The following is a 22,716-nucleotide window of genomic DNA, read 5'->3' on the forward strand; positions in this document are numbered from 1 at the left end:
AGTTGACAATACGAAACGACTCTGATGACCATGGTCTAAACCATGATTGCGCAGCTGTACCTATAGGCAACAACGTTGATCATAATATTATGTGCATAGATACAAAAACCGGCCAAGTGCGAGTCGCACTCGTGCACGAACGTTTCCGTACCGTTAGGGCCAGCGCCAGACAGAACGGAGCGCAGCGGAGAGGATTTTATTAACGCACTTGAAAATAAACTTTAAAATTATGACTTTAAAGTGCGATAATGGATTCCCGCGTATCCTCGAAGACGCGCGAGCATTTCTTGTAAGGTTCAAGCATTTATGCACTTTAGTCTAATAATTTTAAAGTTTATAAAATCCTCTCCGCTGCGCTCCTTTCTGTCTGCGCTGACCCTAAAGGCGCGATCCACCGCGGCGCACGCTGTGCACGGCGGCCACGCGGTGCACGGATTTATATTGTTTGAGCCTTTAGGCTACGTTTCCACCAGAGATGTGATGCAAGGAATGTGTTTTTAAGATCCAATAGCATCGCCGCGCTGAGCGATGTCACGGCAAGCTCACGTCAATGAAGCGATTCTATTGGTTCTCAAAAACACATCTCTGGTGGAAACGCAGCTTATAGAGCAAAAAGAGAACGTAAAAATAGGCCAAAAATTGTGTTTGTGGTCCCGTTTTACCCTTTGAGTACCGAATCCTAAAAACGACCTACTGCACATGTATGTTTTACTGGTCAATTAGTGTAGTAGTTAGTGTCTAAACACACTAGGCCGAAGTTACGCAGCGTAAATTCCGCATGATTAGGTCCGCAATGCGGTGCTGTAAATAGGGCGGTGCCACCGGTGTCTAGGCACAGGGCGTAGATTCTGGGGGGCGCAAGAATGACCAGACCAGAGAGGGCTGTACATAGCATTGCTCTGGGTACCTAAAACATCTAAAAAAAGGGCGCAGTTATAGAAGCTCGCACAGGGTGCAAAAAAGGCTATTTACGGCATTGCCGGAATGTCAAACGCATACAAAATACGGACGAAACGCGACGGAATAGTGTGTTATCGGTAATTTAAAATACATTGCGAGCGTAATCATGCGGAATTTACGCCGCGAAACTTCGGGCTAGTGTGCTAACGGCCGTTCCCAATATTTGATCTATCTCTGGTTTTGCCCTACTAGAGACAGGAATATCTCAGATTAGACATTAGAGACATATATTTTATGTCAATTCAATGTTAGCTGCGATCGGTTGTATGTCAAACCAGAGATAGATTGAATATTGGGAACGGCCGTAAGACACTAAGGTCAGAGTAGACAGAATTATAGAGTATGCCGACTTAGAACTGATGTTGAAATTTTTAAATTTGACGTATTATGACGAAAATCGTCGCTAGGGTTGTTAAATTGTTACCTACGAATTTAAAACTATGACATATTCGGTGGACGTGTTCCTCTTTGGTCGTATTTTTGTTTGTGTTTTGACACATGCGATTAAAATTGTCAGAATCCAATTTTGAAATCTTTATTTTAAATATTTAAAAATAAATTATATCAGCCAGCGCGAGGCACATTCCGTTCATAATCCTAGTCATAGACTTAATATATACTGTCGAGGTTTATGATCCTAGTGAAACCAGATGAATTTGACAGATGTTGAAACCTGCCCGTTTCTTTGCAGTCGAACTACTGGTCGTTATGTCTATTGTGCTAAGGTTCATATAGTACATTCAATTAATTAGTAGTTTCAGTCAAACAGACTTCGTACAAACTTGTTTATATTTCCAAACAATAACAATAGTCAATAGGTAGCTCAAAATATGACATTGGGACTTACAAAACTAAGTCATAACTGTAGAATGTAAAGATTATAAATTGTAAAAAATCCTATCAAAAATAAAGTAGTGGTTACTGAAGGTAGTTATTAAAAATCCCTTGAGCTCCCACACGAAAATGCGAATTCGCATCGCATATCTGCGACCAAAATTCATAATGAAAATGACATTACGATGCGATGCGAATTTGCAGTTTTGTGTGGGACCCCTACATTGAAGCTAGACTAAGCTGGATCAAACTGGTGCTGGCTGCTGTTCTGGTTGCTCCCCAGCATGCATCAAGTAGCTGGCGAGGGTTCGGGTTGGGCGGCCGCTCATCCGCCCTGGGCGGAGGTAGGGCGGCGCGTTGCGAGCCATCCGCCCAACACCAGACACGTCCATGTGCATCCAGTCCGTGCATACGAACTTCTGTAGAACATAGGATATTTATAAAGGGTGTAACAAAACTAAGAGCGCTTACAGACAAACGTGTCGGCGGCAGTCGACTGCAGCCGAAGCTTGCAGTTGTGACATACCGCGTAAAGGTAAGCGCCCACAAGTCGGTATCGTACGCAACGGACGTCTTGCATCAAACGAACTTTTTTACAGTACGTCGAAATAAACTCAACAGCTGCCGTCGACTGCCGCCGACACGTGCCGTTCGTCTGGAAACCTAAGTGATAATACTTTAGAGCAGTGGCCCCCAACCTTTTCTCATGCGGGCTTTTATGAGTCCTGTGTATAGAGTTCACTGTTAACCGTTTCCGTGCGGATGTCACCGATAGGCATCATGGGTAACTTTTCTGTATGGCGGGTGACGCCCGAGAGGAGATAAAATGTTTACCTGTAAAACTATGATGAAATTACATTTTTCAGAGGTTTCCCCTCAATGAAAGTGGCTTTATTTGTCACGTATTTTACGTGTACAGTGTTAGTTTTAGGATATTGCATAAAAACTTACACTTCAGGAGTCCTAAACATTTTATAAATATATAACGCCCACACCAGCAAAATCTCACATCAACATAATTTATTCTTATAACTAACTAGCAGCCCGCCCCTGCTTCGCACGGGTATGAAACAAACATTTCTAAAGTTGGTGGTGTTATTAAAATAGCAGCGCTGAATGAGCAATTTTTTTCACTTTTGCACGGGGAAACTCGTGACGCTGGGGCGCTTGCCCATTCAATTCACAAAAGAAATTGGTCTTTCAGTACCGCTACTTTCACAGTGAACTCTCTACAAGGAACACATACACACCATAAAGTAATAATAGGCCGGTTGCGGGACAGGTTGAAATTCGTCCTGTCACCACGCTTATTATCTTTTTCACTCGCGCACGAATTATTATATTTCTACAAGTACGCAAGACACGAGCAGCGATAGCATTGATACTTGCTAGTGTTTTTTTTTTATTTTAAACAACTTTATTTTTCATTACCTTGAGGAAGGCAGCTGCCTTACAGGCCGACGCTTTGCCAGAACCGCGATTCCTGAGGTCCACTGCGGGATCGTCTGTGCAAAACAAAGAGGTATTAGAACATGTTTGAAATAATTATATTGCTCACGAATAGCAAGTGATAGCCGCCACCTCACATACTGATACACTCCCAACAGCGTAGGATTTATAGCGGTCTAGCGGTCATTGACTCCCTGTCAAAAACTTGTCATTTTCCATATAAAACCACGATTGACAATATCTGACACTTCATTGTCAAACGCGGTTTATATGGAAAATGACAAGTTTTTGACCGGTTTCCCAGCACCCGTAGCATGGCTACAGTTGAATTTTTAGGACTATAGTCTACGTCATAAAGTGGCATTATATTTGATCTTTTGTCGATCGCGGCTAGCCGCGGTACAGATCGGAACGGCACCTTCAGTTTATCTCCGCTGTTTGTCTATACTTTCGTATTTCTACTGTAGCCATGCTACGGGTTCAGGAGGCCTGGACTCAAAGTACCTCTATACCAAATTTCAGCAAAATCGTTCAGGGGTTTAGTCGGGAAGAGGTAACAGACAAACAGACACTTTCGCATTTATAATATTTCAATGAAACCAGCCACCGTCACCGAAACCGGTGTGGCATTTTTTTTTAATTACTTAGTATGGATTTGTAATGTTGGCTAAGTAGGGTTTCTCTGATTGAGTAGTGAGTACATTGAATTAGTATGGCCAATGGCTAGGCTACATCCTAGAGTCTAGACCTTTCTAGACCTTCAGACTGGTCGATTAAAAATATAGGCCTTGCAAGTTGCAATAACAGTAACAATAGCAATCTTTATTGGCACTTAGCAGTCAGTTATAGTTAAAACTTTAAAAAAAACCCTCTAGCCCTCCGTTTTACCCGTGATCCGCTTCTCAAAGAAGTGCCATGTAGGGAACAGCCAGGGCCTGTCGCCGGTGGCGGCGCCCGCCCGCCTGATGCCCGCCCACGGCCCCGGGCTGTTCACGAACACACCGAACGCGCCCTCGCCGGTCGCCAGCTGCATGCCGCCTGCGGAACATTCATCACTAGCAACTAGGACGATTCACGACGGTACGAACGGTAAAGTTTCCGATTCCACATGGATTCGGAAACTTTACCGTGCGGTCATTGGTCAATATCCGCGTACTGACCAAGCGAGCAGCCTCGCAAGGCTCGGGCCGCGGCACGCTCGGGCGAGGCAGCGCGTACGTTGGCCTCGGGCGGAGCACGTCTTGAGTCTTGACCGACGAGGATTCGCCTCACGAGGTAGCCTCGCGAGGCCGCTCGCTCAATCAGTACGCGGCTAATGCCTAGCGCGGCGAGCGTTTGTTGGATGTCGCGCGATAAATTTCCGAATCCATTATCCAAGTAGAATTACGCATTGTGAATCAGGGGCCGAGTATCTTAATAAATTGGAGCTCTATTATGACAAGAGTCAAGATTACTGGCTGGTGACTAGAGAGTAGGCCGGGGCCCGATTCTTTAGCGTCGATATGGAGAAAACGTAAGCTATCTTACTATACAGGTACATGCATCACTATACTTACATCACACGCTGTCTATAACGCGCGAGTGAGATAGCTTAGGTGATCGAAATGCCATTCGTGGCTACAGTCGTTACGCGAAAGTAGTCTGATAGCAAGCAACATTTTCCTCCAAAACTCAGTACCTCGCTTTAATTTAACTTGCAATACCCTACGCCGTACCTACACCCCACGTAGGTCTTCTTAGGGTCAATTTATACTAGCGCAGAGTCGAAGCGCATTGAAGCGGTGACTCACGTGTGAGCGTGGCGACGTCGAGCAGCATGCGCGGCTTGTACAGCGCCTGCCCGTACACCAGCGCGTCTGCCAGCATCAGCCGACCCTCGTTGTCAGTGTCCTCGATCTGAAACACTACATTATAGCAGCCTTGTCTTGTCCTCAAAAGTGTGTCCTCACTAGGCTTAACTACACTGCAGCGACGCGACGCTACACGCCACGGTCAAATAGTCTTTATAATTTGTATGAAATCGTATAAGCCTTAAGCCACAACGCGGCAGTGGAGCTACGCGACACAAAACCTCAGTGCTACCTATATGGAACATGAAATGTCGCGTTGCTTAGTGTCGTATGTTGTCTAGCCTCAAATGCTGATTAACATTGGTGCAGTAGCGAACGCCTGCAGTATTACTAGATTTTAGCACTATAATAAACGTAGTTACCTATAAGGCTGCCTTCACATTACGTCGCAAGCAGTGCGGCAGCAGCGCTGCAGCCGCAATACTATACAAAAGACAGCCGCGCGACTCTCTTTTGTATAGAAGTCGCGCGGCTGCAGCGCTGCTGCCGCACTGCTTGCGACGTAATGTGAAGGCGCTCTAACGCTTCAGATTAACTTCAGATTACTGTGTCAATGTAAGCCATAAATGGCGAATACCTACGTTGCACAGCAAGGTCTGGTCAACGTTGGACTTCGGAGTCCAGTGATGTTAGTTCCCATCAAAATCAGACACACGCCAATCGCCATGCCTACAACTTACCTATTGAGTATCAACTGACTGAAATAATATTTAATTGAAAGTCTGAAAAAAAACCCTTCTGTTTGTGTTTAGAACTCAAGACAATAAAGCGGAAACTAAAAGTTTAATGCCAACTACTTAATTAACCAAGTACGATAGAAGAGAAGCCATTTTTGCACATTTCAACTTTTAATTGATGTAGAATGTTAGTTGGGAAACCTAGGCCAAATTGGTAATTAATGCAACCTAACTGCAAATTGGCAGAGTTCGGAAGTATCAACAGTAAAAAATTATGTCCATTTTGTTAGAATCACGCGGCTCATAAAATGTTCCAAATTAAAAAAGTTTCGGGGACAAAATTGGCGGCAAATTCCTTGGTCCATTTTCCGAGTTTTTTTATTATAATTAAATAAGGCGAGACGACCCCTGTCAACGTTGCGTAATGGACATAAAAAGCGCGGGAAAACGAACGGCAAAATTAATGCAGCGTACGGAAACGAAATGTCTATCTGCCGCACTCAGAGTGGAACATTAATTACTTAAATGTAATTAATTCAAAATTTTGACATAAGTCCCATACATTATCTGTCAAACTCTTCATTAAAATTAAGCTTAATCATAATTAAATGTCTCTGAGTATGGCGGTATGTCATGCAAATGGTGCAAACATCAACATGACTGTTGCGAGCTGTAACTTTACATGATTTAATTAAAGTCCAGTTGGACTAAACTCTAAAGGACAGGTCTACCAGAATCTGATGGCAAATTTTGACGGCAGATTTTCAAAAAATATCCTTGATCATTGGATAAATTTTTATATTTGCATGTTTCACACACAGAATAAGCCGCTATAAGGAAAAAAAAGATCAAAATGTTTTATTCCAATTACCACGGCGTTGCTAGATACAATTTAACTTCTCACTTTTTGCCATCAGATTCTGGTAGACCTAACTATACTTACGGACATACATAATCGGATTTTGTCAATTCAATGTTACTCGTGACTAGAGATGGGCACGTACCTGGGTATTTACCCATCTACCCGGTATTTACCCTCACGTACCCGGTAAATACCCGTATCTACCCAAAAGGGCGGGTAGATAAAATTCAATACTTAAGTCACAACCACCTCAAGAACGGTAATAGCTAGAGAGTTGAAATTTTCACAGATTGTGTATATCCGTTGCCACTATAAAAACAAATACTAAAAGCAAAATAAAATTAATATTTAAGGGGGGCTCCCATACAACGGACGTGTTTTTTTTGGCCTTTTCTGCTATCTTATCAATAATAGCAAAATGTAGGTACTTGAATTTTTACACAGTCTTTAGATGGATGTTAACTTTAATATTTAATAATAATATTAATATAAAATAAAAAAATTAAGAGGGGCTGCCATACAAAAAACACAAATTTTGTCCTAATTTTTCTCTATAATGGTACGGAACCCTTCGTGTGCGAGTCCGACTCGCACTTGGCCGATTTTTTTTATTTACATTCTATTATTTTATTAATAATTTAAAATATTTGAAAAACCTTTAAAATATTTAAAAAAATATTAGAAAAAATATTAGAAGACCCTTGAAAATTACTTTTAAAATAGACAATGTATAAGTACCTGGTTAAAGAAATTATATAAAAAATATGTAGGTATAATTTTTTATTATTTATACATATAACACGTCCTATCTTATATAAAATCTGATTTGCTTTGATTTGCTTCTGATTTTTTTAACTTCTCATTCTGCTAGCGATCTGACTTCTAGACATTGAACTAGTCGTTTTGAATTTCTTCTTTGTATGGCACGCATCCATTGATGCGTCTATATATTTACTATTTATCTTTATTTACAGAAGATTTTGTGGGGCTCGTCTTTTTAATCTTTTGAATGTTTGGTTTGGTAGAGTTTTTATCAATTTTTTTGCCAATATATTGGGATGTCATTTTATCCTTTTACAATAGTTTTGAAGGGAGTTTTTATTCGTAACATAATATGGGGCTCCAGTTATTGAACGCAGGGTTTTAGATTGGAATCGTTGTAGAATTTCTGTGTTTGATGTGGAGGTTGTGCCCCACAACTGCATCCCATAGGTCCAGATGGGTTTGAGTATGCTTTTATACAAAATAAGTTTATTTTATCAGCCAGTGAAGCTTTCGTAGCTGCTTGTCTAAAGCCTTTCTTTTGTTCCATATATGTGTTCTCCATGTTAATCGCCTGTCGAGATAAATTCCTAGGTATCTAACATCGTTTGACTGTGGTATTTTTATCCGATTAAGTTCTACTTCTGGACATGTTTCGTGTCTTAATGTGAAAGTTACATGGACAGATTTATTCTCGTTGGCTTTTATCCTCCAATCTTTTAACCACTATGATATTTCGTTTAAGGTTCTTTGCAATTTTGCCGATGCTCCATGGGCTGTTTGGTCTACTGCGAGGATTGCTGTGTCATCTGCGTATGTATATGTCAGAGCTTCATCAGTACTTGGAAGGTCTAATGTGTTTAGAAGGTAGAGATAAGGGCCCAATATACTGCCTTGCGGCACTCCTGCTTCGATTTCATGGAGACATGTGACACTATCTCCGTACTCAACATAGAAATATCTATTGCTGAGGTATGCGTTTATAAAGAGGTAGAAGTTTAAGGGTGGCTTTTTACGAACTTTATAAAACAGTCCAAGATGCCATAATCGATCAAAGGCCTGTGATATGTCCAGAAAAATAGTAAGATTTGCTTTCAAAAGCTTTTTGAATTTCTTCTACCAGTCTGTGTACCTGCTCCACGGTCCCATGCGCTTGGCAAAAACCGAATTGGTGATTGGGTAACAGTTTACTCGCTCTGATTTCTGGCATCATGCGTTTCAGGAAGAGTATTTCTAAGACCTTGGAGGGCACTGGCAGAAGACTTATAGGCCGGTGAGATTTTTCATCCTATGGATCTTTTTCGGGTTTGGGGATTAATATTATAATCTCTACTTTATATTGCGTGGGGACAATTTTTTTTTAAATACACGCGGATTTGTGTGAGATATTTGATTCTACTTTCTGGTAGCTCTTTTAGTATTTTTGGTAAAATGTTTACGCCAATTTTCATGCTGGGGAAGATTGTTAAAGTGGTTCCCTTAAACGAGGATATACCATTGGTGACTTTTTTGTGGTGAACGCGCTGACTTGTGTTTTGGTGCGGTTAAATTAGACTGAGTTACGTCTACTCCATTCCACCCCGAGAAATATGCGAGAAGTCACATTATCTGTACTATCATCTGCATAGAAATGAATGCCGTTGGTCTGTAACAAGTCATTGATATGCTGTATGAATAGGGTAGGCGATAGCACACAGCCCTGAGGGATACCAGCGTCAACAGATAGAGTATCAGAGCATTCACCATCAACTACGACTGCTAAGAAACTTGTGACCCTCTTGCATTATTTCTTGGATGTATGGAATCTTGGATAATAGTGAAATTGTATATATCCAAACTGACAGCTAATACCCATAGTTTCAATCGCCTGAGCCAACGATGAGTTAGGTACGCCAAGAGAGCCGAGCCGAGCCTTAGTAATCCCTGAGCGTCCAAGTGTCGAAGGGGCTGGCTATTGATGATGGACTCCATCATCTTCGAGAAGGTTATAGCGATTGATCTGCTGTTGGAAGAATTGGAACGGTCACAGTTTTTAAGTATCGGGTTCTCAAAAAGCTGTCTTTCAAGAAGCCGAAACTATGTGAGTAGGATAGTTGAGCCAAAAAAGACGCGTAAAGACCGGAGCCAACTCTGAAGCACTCACTGGAGCTACTTGCACTGAGCGCTGATAAAACCGAATATCCGACATGACGCTCATACTTCGTTACCATAACCAACCATACCGGTTGGCGGTTTCCGCCCTCATCATAAAGGGTCGAGTTGGACGACATGAGGACATGTCATAAGATCGGCATTCTCTTTTGCGTTTTGAAGGAAACACAGTGCAAGCGCTGTTTCAAGCCGGTTTTTTCGGAGTCGACCCATTCGTACCGAAGAATTGCTCTCCCACGGTTAAAAGGGAAATTTTTTCTTTTAAGTAACACACAGGCCAAGAACTTTTTATATTTGATCATTAGTTGCGTTTATACAAAAACAGTACTCATTTACATAATACATTAATTTGCATGTACATAATATATAGGTGTCAAGACTGTAAAGGTGCCTCTTCACAATTGACCATACCCACTACTAGCCATCGCCATTGTGTAAACGGAGTAATGGTGTATGATGGCGGACGATTTTCAGGCGTGGCGGGCAATGGCGTGGCCTGCAGTGGGTCATCGATATCCACTATAATTGTATTTCACAAAATTCTTACCTCAAAGAGGTTTTATACCTTGAGGTTGTAATAGTATAGGCTCAAGGTTAGTTAGTGGAACCTTATAATTTCTTAGACACAATTACACAACAATATTTCGTATTAAGTGCCTACAATTACTAACAAATATTGAATTACGAGAACCTATGTATTTTAGAATTTTTCAAAGTTTAGCCTAAAGGAGGGATGAATGTTTTGAAATTTCGCACGCGTGTTTCCCTTAACGATGAAGGCGTCCACTAAGACGATTTACTCAATTCCCAAAACTTTATCACCATTAAAAGGCAGTATACTTTAAAGAATATTAATATCACACATACAAAACCAAAATTTAGGAAAAAAGTTCAAAAACACAGCGTTACTCTTTGACATGCGGCCGGAATTCATGAAAAACATGGTTTTGTATTGCAAACATACATTAGTTTAAGACTTAAAGGGCCTTATTCGAACAGTTACGGGCTAGTGACCAAATTTGCATTATTTAATGGAGGTTTTACTAAGGATTTACTAAAAAAAAATATGTGAAAACGTACGCTGAATTATAAATACCCACCATTTTTGGGTATTTACCCAATCTACCCGGTAAATACCCAGGTGGGTACATTGGGTATTTACCCATCGCCCATCTCTACTCGTGACTCGTGATCAACTGTCGTATGCGGTATGGGTTTGACATAACGCAACTAAATTACGTAGGCCATGCCTATGAATCACCTTCCATACAAATATAATCCATAGGTCTACTTAGTTTTCCTCACCTGTATAGACAGGCCATTGAGTGCCGTGACCACGTCTCCGACTTTCATGCACTGTCCGCTGATCATGTTCTCGCACAGCGGTATCAACGCGCGGAGGTTCACACGAGCCTGGACATAACAAACGATTAAGTATTAGAGCGCTTACAGACGGATGGCACGCGTCGACGGCAGTCTACAAGTGTCAAAAAAAGTCAATGAAAAAAAATCCAACGACTGCCGTTGACTGCTGGCGACGAGTGCCGTTCGTCAGGAAGAAGCCTCAAGTTAAGTTTAACACTTATCAGAACAACCCCAGTTGTTTCTGACTGGCTGTTTAATAACTACTAAATAACTACTTTTCTCCCAAAAACCAGTTAATCCAGAAGTAGATAAAGTTAAAGAAGTAGAGAAGAAGATACCTCAGTAGAAAATAGCGGGTGACCTTATGGCTCTTTATGGCTCGTCGCAAGGCTTCAGACTCGAAACAAGACATGTTTGCGACTGTAATTCTGCTCGCTACGCTAGTTGGTCAACTTGGTGATTGGTCAGCACCGACGAGCCGCAATTAAAACAGACATTCTTTAAAACCGCGGTATAGGCTCGACGCTCGTACGTCGATCACCCGCATAAGAGTTAAGACTTTAAACGCAAATTATGTGCGACACTGGAAATTCTGTTGATACTGGCCACTGGCGCCCGCGCTACTACCTTCAGCTCAGCACAAGCTCGAATGGCGGCGACGACGACCGCGGCGCCCGCCATGCAGCCCCGCGCCTGCACCATGTCCTCGTGCGACTTCAGACATAGACCACCGCTAAAAGAAATAAGAATTGATAAAACATCTAAAATAAATCAAAAGATAGCCTGCTGCCTAGCAATGGGTCTTCAGATACTTTGAGCCTCCGCCCCCGAAATCCGAATAAAATAATAAGATAATTTTGTATCCCTGAAACTACTTTTTAGACGTGGGAGAGCCATGGTTCGGCACGAATGGGCCGGCTCGACCGGAGAAATGCCACGTTCTTACAGAAAACCGGCGTGAAACAGCGCTTGCGCTGTGTTTCGCCGAGTGAGTGAGTTTACCGAAGGCCCAATCCCCTACCGGCCTGCCCTATTCCCTTCCCTACCCTCCCCTATTCCCATCCCTTCCCTACCCCTCTTATATTACCCTATTCCCTCTTAAAAGGCCGGCAACGCACCTACAGCTCTTCTGATGCTGCGAGTGTCCATGGGCGACGGTAGTTGCTTAGAATACAATATGATGATAATTGTTAATATCTCACCTGTCATATGTAGTCCCTTTCGCAGTCAACAGCGTCGGCGGTGCGCTGTCCGCAGTATACTCCAGCTGCAGCATCATCGGCGGGGTGCAGGAACCCTGGGCGACCGCGAGGAACGCCTTCATACCCTGAGCCTCGATCCAGCTGCGCTCATGGGCTAACACACGGACGCCGAGAGGACATAGCACGTTTAGGCATTCCTGGAAAATGCTTGATGTTTCTCTTTCTTCACAATAATATAAGCGACGTTTGCATTAAGCCACTGCCGCTGCTCCTCGCTCTGCCTTTTTATATTTCCCTGAATACTTCTGCGGCCGGTAGCGGCGTTAGGGGGGGGAGCAACGCTGGGCGACGGATAAAAAGAAAAAGGAGCGCCAAATTTTTTCAACACTATCAGTACCATGGGCGCCGATAAAATCTAGCCCAGGGCGCTGGTAGTGCTAAAACCGGCCTGTCTGCAGCAGTAACGACGCGAGTGAGTGGTTACATTCGCCCTCTACGTATACTTGCCGCGTCGGGCAGCGCCGCAGCGGCAGCGGCATGAGTCATGTGATGTCTAGTATACGCCAACGAGATATCTCACTCTACATGTTTTCTCGATGTTTGATGGTTTATCTCTTCATCTCCATTGACCCTAGCATGACAAATATTTTTTCTCGCGTAGATCTATCATCGAAATAACACATTTTTATAGAGTTTTGTCGAGATAATGTCGAGATTTTGACATTATGAGACAAGTAGTTTTTAATTATCTCGAGAGTGAGATATCTCGTTGGCGTATGCTAGGCAGGCACGTCATGTCGAGTGTGGTCGAGTGGCAATGCGCTGTGCGAATGATTATATATTTACATTACTTTACTGCGGGGAATGGTAGTTCTCACCCAAACGGCAAACCTAAGATATTCTGAGCTTAAGGGCCGCGCTACACCGGAATGGCAGCGACGCGGCGAGGCGAGCCCTTTAAGTGTTATATTATTTTAAACTTTATCGTCATTATTGTAATACATAGTATCGCTTGAAATTTTTTATTGTAATACATAGTATCGCACGTGGCCACGATTTCTCAAGCGATACTATACATAGTATCGCTTGAGAAATCGGCGAGCACTTTCAGTGTCATATGATTTTAAACTTTATCTTCATTATTGTAATACATTACAATAATGAAGATAAAGTTTAAAATCATATGACACTGAAAGAGCTCGCCTCGCCGCTGCCATTCTGGTGTAGCGCGGCCCTAACAGGCAGATTGGCAGCTAGCGTGTCCAAAAACTTAAAAGTGCATCAGCTTACTACCTTTTTCTAGATTGGTAAATAAAGAAAGGTTAGATACTAGCTTGTTACTTGTAGCATAGAATACATATCTTGTAGGTATTTAGATTCTAGTTCCTCGGGAATAGTGAAGAACACTTTAAAGCTTGACTCCTCTCTTCATAATAGATTCGTAACATCAAACAATTTTTTCAATATTTTATTTAGTGGACAAAATAATAATTAAAAGCTTCGGCCATGTTGAAATTAGAATTTATAATTAGGAAATAATCGATAATTACGTGTTGTTATGACCGATTACCGATTTTACTATTCTTGGTAGCAGCGTTAAAATTTTAATGCTGTTCAGAAATCATAAACTTAGCATTTGGCCACAGATTTGCCCGTAGTAAATTCCCATTGGCGAAAACCGCATTAAAATCTTTAGGTAGGTATAGTTTATTGAAGATCAAAGCTGCTTTTCCAGGTATTTCAACATTAGTTAATGCAATAATTATCTAGTAAGTAATTATTAAATTATAATAAATAAAGGAAATTGCGTCTTAATAATTTTAGAGACATCGGCCCAGAACTTTTCCTCGTCCTTTTGTCATTAACTTAATTGATGGTTTAATGAGTGAACTGTGATAATGATCTTTTGTGCAATTAATATATTTTTATTTTTTCCTCAAACTCGACTTATATTAGTAGAAGTATAAATAGCTTATTAATAATTATTAATAAGCTTTATATTCTAGGTAAAACTACATATCTATAGGTACTAACACAGCAATCGATGTAACTAATAAGTACCAAACTTTACTAACTTAGCAATCTGCTAAACTTAAAATATATTTTGCTGGAAATCATTCACGAGACATGGTCAATGGTCATTTGATCATTTCAATATGGGACATTTCAGCAGTCAGCACTCTAACAAAATCTCCCTCAGCACAGGTACGAGTTTAACGCATGTGTGCCGAAGTACCTAGGGCTACCTGAGGCATTGTTTTGATGGGTACATCAAGTTATCAGACCAAATGTTTGCGCCCGCTTTGGGCATAGTTACTATGAATATTGTTAGACATAATTATTATTGTTTAATATTTTATTAACTTTAATAAATAAATTGTTTAGTGCTTATTAATCACACTATGCCTTCACAAACCTGTGCAAAATCCATCGGGGTCATCTTATTCGCTGGCATGTCGGACAGGAACCGCGCCCAGTTCTGGCACCGGCCGAGCACCGCGCCGGTGTCCCAGGAACCCACCGCGCTGTACGGAACCACTTCAGGCTGCTTGTGCTCTCCCTCTGTTTTGAACTCGTCAAACCTAACCAAAGAGTTGGAGATATAGATGCCAACTTACTATTAAAATGGAGTTTTCAAGCGGATATGTGGCCTTAAGGAGTGAGCACACTGAGACGGGCCGTGCCGGGGCTTAGCGTGCCGGGGCGCATCGCAAAAATCCGCCTCCATACAATTTGTATGGAAGCGGATGCGCGTATCGCATACTGTGCCGGGGCGCATCGGCGCGGATTTTTACTCGGCGGATTTCCGTCAATGCGACACGGCCCGACAAGACCCGCTGCGCCCCGGCAACAGTGTTAGCAAGCGGCGCGCGGATGTGATGCGATGCGGCCCGGCAAGTCTCGGCTCAAAATCCGTCAATGCATTGCGCGCCGACCCGCCCCGGCACAGTGAGTGTTAAAAACCGTCAATGCGATGCGACCCGACCCGGCAATAGTGTGCTATAGCGCGCCCCGGCACGCGCCGACAAAGTGAGCGCAAACCTTTAGTGTTAGCTCACATTGCAACGGGACGAAGCAATGCGATGCTGGGCGTTGGGCTGCTTGTTCCAATTTTGCATGGCTCATTTAAAAACGCATCGTAGATACGCATCCTCGCGTTGCAATGAGACTCTTCTTATCGTTTAGGTAGGTCCGATTCTTTTGTAAAGAAGACAATACACATCTACTAAAGAAAACGTCCACAAACCTCCAAGCAGCAAGATGTGCGGCCTCGGCAGCAGCATCAGGCGCGTCTGTACGGTCTACCACCACGTGGTCACAGCCCAGCTGCTCCAACAGGGATACGCCAGCTCCCACGCCGATACGAGCGTTCTCCTGGAGATGAGGTAGAATCAGGGTCTTGAGAGTTATAATATTAAAGCTCGCGAGGGGAGTCGAGCAAAGCAGGTCACACACGCAAGGGTGTACCTAACAGGTTTTCTTTCTTTCTTTATTATACTCATACAATAATACACAATAGCACAAATTAGACAGTGTACATCACGTCGTCTAAATCCCATGGTAAGTTGAACTTGTGTTATGGCAATCAGACAACGGATGCACACCGAACAGTCTTATCCTACAGCATATTATTATTCTCACAACACTCTCGTCTCTCACATTCACACTATTATCACGTAGTCTTCCTTGGCGGCGACGTGATGCGCGCTTCATTGGGGAGCCTTCTCCGAAATCTTCGGTGAACTACAACGGCGGGCCAGAACTCCTCCACCTCGAGAGTGAACAAACGTTTTGTCGGTACTCTCGCCACAAAGGAACCAAAGTTAACTTTGTGGCGAGAGTACAGACGCTCCACCCTCAAGGTGAAGGTGGTCTTCTCGCGGATGTAGTCAACGTCCTCGACTTCCATGGACCAGCGCAGGCGCGACACGAAGAGCGGCGTCGCGGGCACCTCGCTGCGCAGTTTGCCTGAACAGGTCAACTGTTCGGGTAAACTGGAGCGTGTATGTTACTGAACTGTGCAGGTTTTGCATCAACTTTGCCTGACAGGCCTAACTGCACAGGCAAACCTGTCAGACGTACACGCTTGCGTTTATGCTTCAAAATCAGTGGAACTGAGATTTTCGAAATTAGGTACAGGCAGACCGAATAAGAAATAGAAACAGAGTTCTACGGTAACGTTTAAAAAAGATTTACTTGATGACAGAGGTACCTACGTTTAACGAAAGATACGTTCTAAGTCAGAGGCCTGTCCCAGTCACAAGAAGTGAAGCCACTAGCCAGATTTTTATGAGTGAGTCAATCTACGAGAAGACTACTCAGTACACCAATTTGCAAAGTAGCGTAATTTCATACTGTAAAATGTAGTTTTGTGATATTACAGATATGACTAATGGCAAAGGGTATCTTAGCTTATTCGATTTCTTTTTTCTGAGGACATACGCCACGCGCGTATAGGGTATTAGGTGGCATTAGGTGGTAAGTACTGGTTAGTTATGTCTATTATGGTTATAGTCTATGAATTAATAATCAGACCGTACGTTAAAATGTCTTAAAAAATCCGGCTTTTGTTTTGGAAGCTTGAACACAGGCAGGTGTTTAGAATCTCACAGTCACTATAATCAATATCTTAATAATTTTCCTTTGTTATTGGACGAGGTTAGGTACTGTTATTATTAATGGATCAAATGGATCGCCTGATGATAAACTGTTTTAAGCGGCTAGCCGGTAACGTTAAGCCCGGGCGCGCACTAGCGGCCAAACCGCCGCATCGAGATAGATACCTTCGTATAAAACCGCCGCGCCCGCGCCATAGACGACGCGCACCCTGGACGCAACGCGACCTGCGGCCACACCATACTTTCGATGGCGGCCGCGGCCTGGCCGTTGCGGCCTGGCCCATGGAGCTAATTAGCTCCGTGGCCTGGCCGCTAGTGCGCGCCCGTGGTAAGTGTGCCCTAAGCTTGGGCACAGTATTATAGGGATAATAATATTGTAATCTTAGATAAATGATTGGTCTCGCGCGCGCGCTCGACTAGATACCGCGCTGTATAGAAAACACAGATTCCCGAATGCGGCACCTCAATATTGTAGCGTGTGTAAAACAATGCACAAATATTGTTGTGTGCGTAGATAATCGGGTTGCCAGATACGTGACTGGTGCCCAATCAATGGGGAAAAATTAGTTGCTGTGGTCTTGTAATTTATTATTATTGTATAGTAAGTGCTGATTTTTCAATCACCAGATAAACTTTACCATTGGAATAAAGTCCATTCGAAAAGAATACGATAAAATAACAACGTTGTTTAGGTCAACGAAATACAATGGGTACAATATTGATGAGAAAACAATACAAAAACAATGGTAGGAAGTTTAACGAAAGTTAAGAATGAGTCATAAAAAAGCAAATGTTAAATTTGTTTTCTCATTTGTTACTGTATTGTGTACTTACATAAAATATAAACTGTATTTAAGATTTTTATTATAATATGATACTCATAATTCATTTTTATTAATACACATTCATGATCCAGGAACTTTGAAAACTTTTTGTTCCGTTGGCGGGATTCGAACCAGCTACCCTAGCTAGAGATTTTAATGCGCTCATCCACTCAGCCACTATGTATATATAAAATAATAAGATATAATAAATAAATAAATAAAAATCACAATCTCAGAAAAAATTGGGAATTTTTAGTTTATGGTAATTGGCAACACTGAACATCAAGCGGTACTCCGATCCGAATTTTCAGGTTTATATAATTTTTCTGTGTTTATGACGATTTATATAATATTTACTGATGGTATGTGATGCCAGTACCTTTCTTGTTTCTTGTAGTGTTATTATTGCATAGTCTCACTACGCAAACTGGAATTTTGCTACGGACGTAACTTAAAATTTCGAAAATTATCGACACATCTACCTCACCCGAAGCTTGCGGCGCGACTGGCGCGCTTACGCCTTATCAGGCGTATGATTTGTTGCCGCATTTTTCAAGTACTCCGACGGTATCTAGTCGTAGCGCGAGCGCGAGACCAATCATTCATCTAATGGCGGCTCTCGACATAGGCGAACGCGTTGGCCAACGCGTCTGCAGACGCGTTGGCCCAATGTGTAGAACGGGCGTTCGCGCGTTGGCCGTAGGTATTTAGACGTTGGCCAACGCGCGAACGCCCGTTCTACACATTGGGCCAACGCGTCTGCAGACGCGTTGGCCAACGCGTTCGCCTATGTCGAGAGCCGCCATATGATTGTAATACTGTGACTTGGGTCGAGGGTTAGGTCACAACAAAATACAAAACTTTGCATCCATACTATGATTATAAATGCGAAAGTGACGTCTGTCTATCTATCCGTCTGTCTGTCTGTCTGTTACCTCTTCACGCCCAAACCGCTGAACCGATTTGGATGAATTATGAAATTTGGCGTGGAGTTTTGAGTCCCGGGAAAGGACATAGGATACTTTTCATCCCAGAAAAATGCACGGTTCCTTCGCGATAAACGAGTTTTGGCGCAACGGAGTTGCGGGCATCATCTAGTTATTCATAAAGTAGGTAAGTTATAGGCATAGCTGGGTATTAACTCGTTAATCCGTTAATCGTTAATTAACGAAGTTAACATTTTGATTAACGGATTAAGTTTTAAGTTAACTTTTAAAAATATTAACGGATTCGTTAACTTCCGTTAATATGCAGAAGTCCGTTAATAGTTAATCCAATGCCTACTACGGCGGGGCGCGAAAAACAGGTTCAGACAGTTAGTATGAAACCTGACAAGACGTGCCGGGCGGGCGGGCAGCGTGCACCGCGGCACGGCAGCGCGAGTGAAACAAAAACAATACCTACTAGATACATTTTCAGGCGCGTGCGAGTGAAAAGAAGAAGAGATTTGTTTCGTTTTATCATTTCATTACTTAGCGCCGGTCCTTATACAGTGAAGAGTGATTTGTTTATTGTTATTATAAATTACTGTCAGTGGTTATTTAAATGATGATAAAGAAGAATACAGTGTCATTTAGTTCTAGGTAGAATTCTTACTAACGTAACTTCCAGAACCTAAACCAACAGGTTTTGTATGTACACTAACACAATGATATAAGTTATAACAAGGCCATATTACACATATTAACGGATTAACGATTAACGTTAACTTGCGTTAATTTGTCCGAAATGCAACGCTTTAACGTTTAACGAAGCTAACTAATCCAGAATGCACGAAAACATACTATAAATAATATAGAGATGAACTGAAACAAGATCATTAAACAAAACTTAAAACTAAGGTGCGACAAGGCTTTAATTAAATAAACGTGGGCGGGGGCGTTGCTGATAAAGGAGAACTGTCAAAAATGGCGTTTTTGTATGATGGCAGCGTTAGTTCCTTTTTTGCCACGTTCATTTAAAGCCTTGTCAGCTGTAACGACAAAACTCAATAAAACTTAGTGCGTTCCGTTTTCGCATTTTTGGTTTGAAACATCTTTTTTTTTTCAATTAAGTACCAAAAGGAACGTAAAAGTAACCTCTTTAGTCATGTCACATGAATGTAACATGCAAGGGTCAAAAGTAACGTAAAATGTTACAAAAGTAACATTCTGGCAACGCTGACTGATGGTGATAATATTGACCGTATAATAGGGCGCTTCAGTACTTGTGATTCGCGTGGATCGCTTGATTCTCGTATCATCAATAATACTGACGCGTGTAATCTGCGCCATTGATCTCGGATCCAATATACTTATATGATAATCTAATGGCGGCTCTCGACATAGGCGAACGCGTTGGCCAACGCGTCTGCAGACGCGTTGGCCAACGCGTTCGCCTATGTCGAGAGCCGCCATATGTCGAGAGCCGCCATATTATCCACCTAAATATAACTCAGTTATTTACTTATTGAAATTATTTAATACTCAAGTTTTATAAGCTACGCCGCCTGCGCTACCTAGCCCTCTGCAGTTCGAGATTCAAACTCTGCCAATAGATGACCTTCTTGTAGGTAGGTCTAGGTAGGTTCAGGCTGTACCTAATAAAGTTTGCGACGATTCCCCACCGCTTTGAGGTATCGACATAAACCAGAGTTAACACTTCTTTAACCCAGAACTTCCACTGTATTTGCCGTGACACTTACCCTGGTCTCATCCAGCGCCTCACAGTCGTTGTACCCGGGTGCCCTGGGCCCCAGCGACGTGAGAGCTATGGCGCTATAGTCGCTGTCCACGTCCGTCATGAGAAACGCCTTGCCCAGCTTGAGGACTGATGACACTCTGTTGGAGACAATATTACAGGTTATTGCAATTAATAAAGGGCATAGATCTGCATGTATTAACCTGGGAACGATTTTCTGCTTGATCAGTTACAAAATTTGCGTTTGCAATCGCCGAGAAAACCAAAAATATCTGCTGATATAAGTATGAGTAAGATCAATCATCAAACTTTTTAAAAATGTCAAAATTTGTAAGAAATTCCGTGCCTCGTAATTTTGATTATACCTACTTACCTCGCATTACGCGAAAATCGTAAAATTAAATAAAATTTTGAAAGTATTACTTTTTAACACTTTTTTCGAGCGACAACAGTCTGATAGGCGCGGGAATTGGGTCTCCAAGACTCAAGAGCAAGCTACTCCAACTTACTCATTCAGATGTTTGCCAATCTTCCCGCCAAACTTCTGGTCAAAGTCCGCAGCATCAGGGGACAACTCGACTTTGTCTTCTCCTTGATATACGCCGAGCACAAGACCTTTCTATAAACAAAAAACGTTTAGGAATTTGGGCCTATTTCCGATAAATCAGTTGTAACTTTAGCTTTTTGGTGATAACTGATAAGATGTCTAGGGCGTTGAAATTAAAATATCTATAAGCACCTAGCTGATTATGTCAGATTTATTTACCTAAACTGAAAGTAACAAATATATTAATGTACAAACAGCTGAAGTATACACCTTTATGGAACCTGACCAATTTTTAATACCCCTGACACAATTTACCTAGTTTTGCTCTCACTCTTAGACAAATCTTATTTTTAAGGTACCCTGTACCTCTTAAGCCCAAATCGAGCCTGCATCCCTTAGGATGCAGAGCATACCAAAGAATATTCATTCATAAAATACTTAAAAACCTGTTGATCAATAATAGTATACTTTTAGCATTTGCATCTACTTAGTAGACATACCAAGAGACTACCCAACAAGAAACAAAATTTACCTTAGCAGAAGACCGAGTCCTAGATCCATCCTTTGCACAGGCATCTTCCTTAGCAGGCACACAACTACAATACCTAACATTTGGTTTCTGTATATAACTTATTAATTTTAAACTCGAAAATAATTTTGAACGTCCCATTGTTAAAAAAATTTGAATAAAATATGAGACCACCTAGATTACTCTGAGCTGTTATTTTTAAATTGTTAGTTTATAAGTCAAGTGAAATCTTAATAGCTTGTGTGCCAGTTGCACATATTAGTAGTATGTAGTATTTTCATAAAGAGCTGATTTTGGTCAAGAAGTTTACCCTATAATGAAAACCATTAGTTCTACACTGTACAAAATATATTATTAAACAATAATAAAAAATATAGTATACTTAACAAAAATTTGTAAGGCATCTTATCAATAAAGTATAGCTTGCACTTCTTTTCCTCAACTTAAGTTTCTTCTTATTGGTTTCTTCATGATAAGATCAAGAAGTAGAAATATTATTTTATAGTTTTTGTTATCTACCTGTACCAATATTAATTTTAAAAGCAGTCGTTTTTGGTACATGTCTTATGGTCAAAGATACTCTCGTGTCTCTAACGACTGTGGTACCCTTAACATAATCTGTGGAACACATATTTAAATTCCTGATTGTATCATCTATAACATCCTCTTTAATCTCTTCTATGCTGTGGAGGTAGTGATGGAAAAGTTTGTCCTGTAATACTAATAAACTTCTTGGTTCCAACAGGAAGGAGAATACTGGTTTTAGAGATGCATCATTATCAGAAGGTTCCAGAAACTTCAGGACTATGTGGGATCCAACTGAAATTGTTGTGATAGTCGGATAAAATAGTGAACCGTCTAAATGTGGGAGAATACCTTGCCCTGGTGTGTATTCATTCACTAAAACATGATTGGGTTTGTTTCCTCCCATAAGTTCAAGAGAGTGGATCTTATCTAGGTACTGCTGCAGCCATTGAGGTAGTTTTTCAGCTATCATTCCCTTGTTGTGAGGAATCCCTCCCCAGTTTTGCAGTCTTCTGTTAGAAAGTTGAGTCCATTTTGGTTTTGGGGCCGAGTAAATGTTGGACAGGATTGATTGCTCCTCATCTTTGGTTATAAACTCTGATATGTAGTAGGCAGTAGGGTCGACCTGAGGAAATGAATAAGCGCATAAAGGAGTCAAGATAAATAACAAGTATCTGTTTTAAAAGAATGATATAAAATATAATATCGACGTACATTTGTCACTTTATAATTTTCTATTCCTAATGAAATTGGCATCTTTGTATCCGATTGTGCTTAAAATTTAATTTAAACAGAATGCTATCCAAAATCAGTTTCAAATATAATTTTGCATGTCCGTCATATGATGAAGTTTTGAATTAAAGATATATTTTATGCATGTT

General features: G+C 41.6%; 2 protein-coding genes across 2 annotated transcripts; both read right to left on the bottom strand.

Annotated features, from left to right (window-relative positions):
• Positions 1 to 1,735: 1,735 nt before the first annotated feature.
• LOC121733960 (cytosol aminopeptidase-like) lies at positions 1,736 to 21,478 on the bottom strand. Its single transcript, XM_042124364.1, has 12 exons — positions 21,314 to 21,478; positions 20,744 to 20,853; positions 20,239 to 20,374; positions 15,360 to 15,487; positions 14,529 to 14,694; positions 12,113 to 12,309; positions 11,538 to 11,643; positions 10,851 to 10,958; positions 5,034 to 5,139; positions 4,132 to 4,281; positions 3,226 to 3,299; positions 1,736 to 2,213 (listed from the first exon to the last, which is right to left on the bottom strand). The coding sequence occupies exons 1-12, from the start codon at positions 21,449 to 21,451 to the stop codon at positions 2,040 to 2,042; spliced, it is 1,593 nt and encodes a 530-aa protein (XP_041980298.1). The 5' UTR covers positions 21,452 to 21,478; the 3' UTR covers positions 1,736 to 2,039.
• An 80-nt stretch (positions 21,479 to 21,558) lies between these two features.
• On the bottom strand, positions 21,559 to 22,714 carry LOC121733961 (alpha-ketoglutarate-dependent dioxygenase alkB homolog 6). Its single transcript, XM_042124365.1, has 2 exons — positions 22,550 to 22,714; positions 21,559 to 22,460 (listed from the first exon to the last, which is right to left on the bottom strand). Exons 1-2 carry the CDS (start codon positions 22,589 to 22,591, stop codon positions 21,822 to 21,824), a joined length of 681 nt encoding a protein of 226 aa, XP_041980299.1. The 5' UTR covers positions 22,592 to 22,714; the 3' UTR covers positions 21,559 to 21,821.
• Between the last annotated feature and the right edge of the window lie 2 nt (positions 22,715 to 22,716).

Source organism: Aricia agestis, chromosome 14 (assembly GCF_905147365.1).
Source record: "Aricia agestis chromosome 14, ilAriAges1.1, whole genome shotgun sequence".
Taxonomy (NCBI): domain Eukaryota; kingdom Metazoa; phylum Arthropoda; class Insecta; order Lepidoptera; family Lycaenidae; genus Aricia; species Aricia agestis.